The 2,516-nt window shown below is 66.2% G+C and overlaps 1 protein-coding gene across 1 annotated transcript in view; it reads right to left on the reverse strand.

Moving 5' to 3' along the window:
- LOC143787968 (ubiquitin carboxyl-terminal hydrolase 4-like) overlaps positions 1-759 on the reverse strand; it is a 20,438-nt gene extending 19,679 nt beyond the window's left edge. Inside the window, 1 exon segment of the mRNA XM_077277239.1 lies at positions 511-759. Coding sequence (XP_077133354.1) covers positions 511-668 — 158 coding nt within the window. The 5' untranslated portion in view covers positions 669-759.
- Positions 760-2,516: the final 1,757 nt, after the last annotated feature.

Genomic DNA, 2,516 nt, shown 5'->3' on the forward strand with positions numbered 1-2,516 from the left:
CTCCTCCTCCCCGGGTCCCACCTGCAGTCTCCTCCTCCCCGAGTCCCACCTGCAGCCTCCTCCTCCTCCCGGGTCCCACCTGCAGTCTCCTCCTCCTCAGGTCCCACCTGCAGTCTCCTCCTCCCCGGGTTCCGCCAGCAGCCTCCTCCTCCTCGGGTCCCACCTGCAGTCTCCTCCTCCCCGGGTCCCACCTGCAGTCTCCTCCTCCTCCTCCTCCTCAGGTCCCACCTGCAGTCTCCTCCTCCTCAGGTCCCACCTGCAGTCTCCTCCTCCTCAGGTCCCACCTGCAGCCTCCTCCTCCCCGGGTCCCACCTGTAGTCTCCTCCTCCCCGGGTCCCACCTACAGCCTCCTCCTCCTCGGGTCCCACCTACAGCCTCCTCCTCCTCCCCGGTCCCGCCACACGTGCCTCTCAGGCCGGATGAGGCCTAGGCCCATGACTCAGCGCTCCCGCCGGCGGCCTCCCGTAGACGCCGGTGCCCCGGCCTGCCCTCTCCGCCGGCCCCGCTCACCACTCGTCCCCCTTCCTCAGCGGCGCCTTCAGCAGTTCTCCGAGCTCGCTCTTCTGTGTCTCGGTGTCCGGGCGGCTGCTGTGTTCCGGTGACGGGGTGCGGGAGGCCCGGGGCGGCTGTACCGTGCCCGCTTCTGCTCCGCCACCCCCCTCCGCCATAACTGCGCGAACACTGCGGGGGCGCGCACGTTCTCACCGCTCCCTGATGTCAAAGCGTAAGGGACGCGCGCGTTCCAAAAACGCACAAGGCCAAGGGCGGTGACCAGGTGACTAAAGCGAACCTGCGCATGCGGGGAATGACGTAAGGCGCCGGCTATGTCACGTGATGAGCTCGACCTTCCTAGTACCCGGAAGCAACACATCAGTTTCTCATAGCAACCGGAGAGCGCGTCCTGGAGCCCCAACTGTGTCCTCTGTCCTCCACCACCCCAGCTCTGTCCTCCGCCACCCCAGCTCTGTCCTCCGCCACCCCAGCTCTGTCCTCCACCACCCCAGCTCTGTCCTCCGCCACCCCAGCTCTGTCCTCCGCCACCCCAGCTCTGTCCTCCGCCACCCCAGCTCTGTCCTCCGCCACCCCAGCTCTGTCCTCCGCCACCCCAGCTCTGTCCTCCGCCACCCCAGCTCTGTCCTCCGCCACCCCAGCTCTGTCCCTCCCCCACCCCAGCTCTGTCCTCCGCCACCCCAGCTCTGTCCTCCGCCACCCCAGCTCTGTCCTCCGCCACCCCAGCTCTGTCCTCCGCCACCCCAGCTCTGTCCTCCGCCACCCCAGCTCTGTCCTCCGCCACCCCAGCTCTGTCCTCCGCCACCCCAGCTCTGTCCTCCGCCACCCCACCTCTGTCCTCCGCCACCCCACCTCTGTCCTCCGCCACCCCAGCTCTGTCCTCCGCCACCCCAGCTCTGTCCTCCGCCACCCCAGCTCTGTCCTCCGCCACCCCACCTCTGTCCTCCGCCACCCCAGCTCTGTCCTCCGCCACCCCAGCTCTGTCCTCCGCCACCCCAGCTCTGTCCTCCACCACCCCAGCTCTGTCCTCCACCACCCCAGCTCTGTCCTCCACCACCCCAGCTCTGTCCGCTGTCATCCGCCACCCCAGCTCTGTCCTCCACCACCCCAGCTCTGTCCTCCACCACCCCAGCTCTGTCCTCCACCACCCCAGCTCTGTCCGCTGTCATCCGCCACCCCAGCTCTGTCCTCCACCACCCCAGCTCTGTCCTCCACCACCCCAGCTCTGTCCTCCACCACCCCAGCTCTGTCCGCTGTCATCCGCCACCCCAGCTCTGTCCTCCACCACCCCAGCTCTGTCCTCCACCACCCCAGCTCTGTCCGCTGTCCTCCGCCACACCAGCTCTGTCTGCTGTCCTCCGCCACCCCTGCTCTGTCCGCTGTCCTCCACCACCCCAGCTCTGTCCGCTGTCCTCCGCCACCCCAGCTCTGTCCTCCACCACCCCAGCTGTCCTCCACCACCCCAGCTCTGTCCTCCACCACCCCAGCTCTGTCCTCCACCACCCCAGCTCTGTCCGCTGTCCTCCGCTACCCCATGTCACCAATTATCCCCCCCCCCCGTGTCCTGTGTATTCTGTACTGTGACCAGCAGGGGGAGCAGAGGCCACATATCCCCCCGTGTCCTGTGTATTCTGTACTGTGACCAGCAGGAGGAGCAGACGTCACATATCACCCGTGTCCTGTGTATTCTGTACTGTGACCAGCAGGGGGAGCAGACGTCACATATCCCCCCGTGTCCTGTGTATTCTGTACTGTGACCAGCAGGGGGAGCAGACGTCACATATCCCCCCGTGTCCTGTGTATTCTGTACTGTGACCAGCAGGGGGAGCAGACGTCACATATCACCCCTTGTCCTGTGTATTCTGTACTGTGACCAGCAGGAGGAGCAGACGTCACATATCCCCCCGTGTCCTGTGTATTCTGTACTGTGACCAGCAGGGGGAGCAGACGTCACATATCACCCCGTGTCCTGTGTATTCTGTACTGTGACCAGCAGGAGGAGCAGA

This window comes from Ranitomeya variabilis, chromosome 8, assembly GCF_051348905.1.
Source record: "Ranitomeya variabilis isolate aRanVar5 chromosome 8, aRanVar5.hap1, whole genome shotgun sequence".
Lineage (NCBI taxonomy): Eukaryota > Metazoa > Chordata > Amphibia > Anura > Dendrobatidae > Ranitomeya > Ranitomeya variabilis.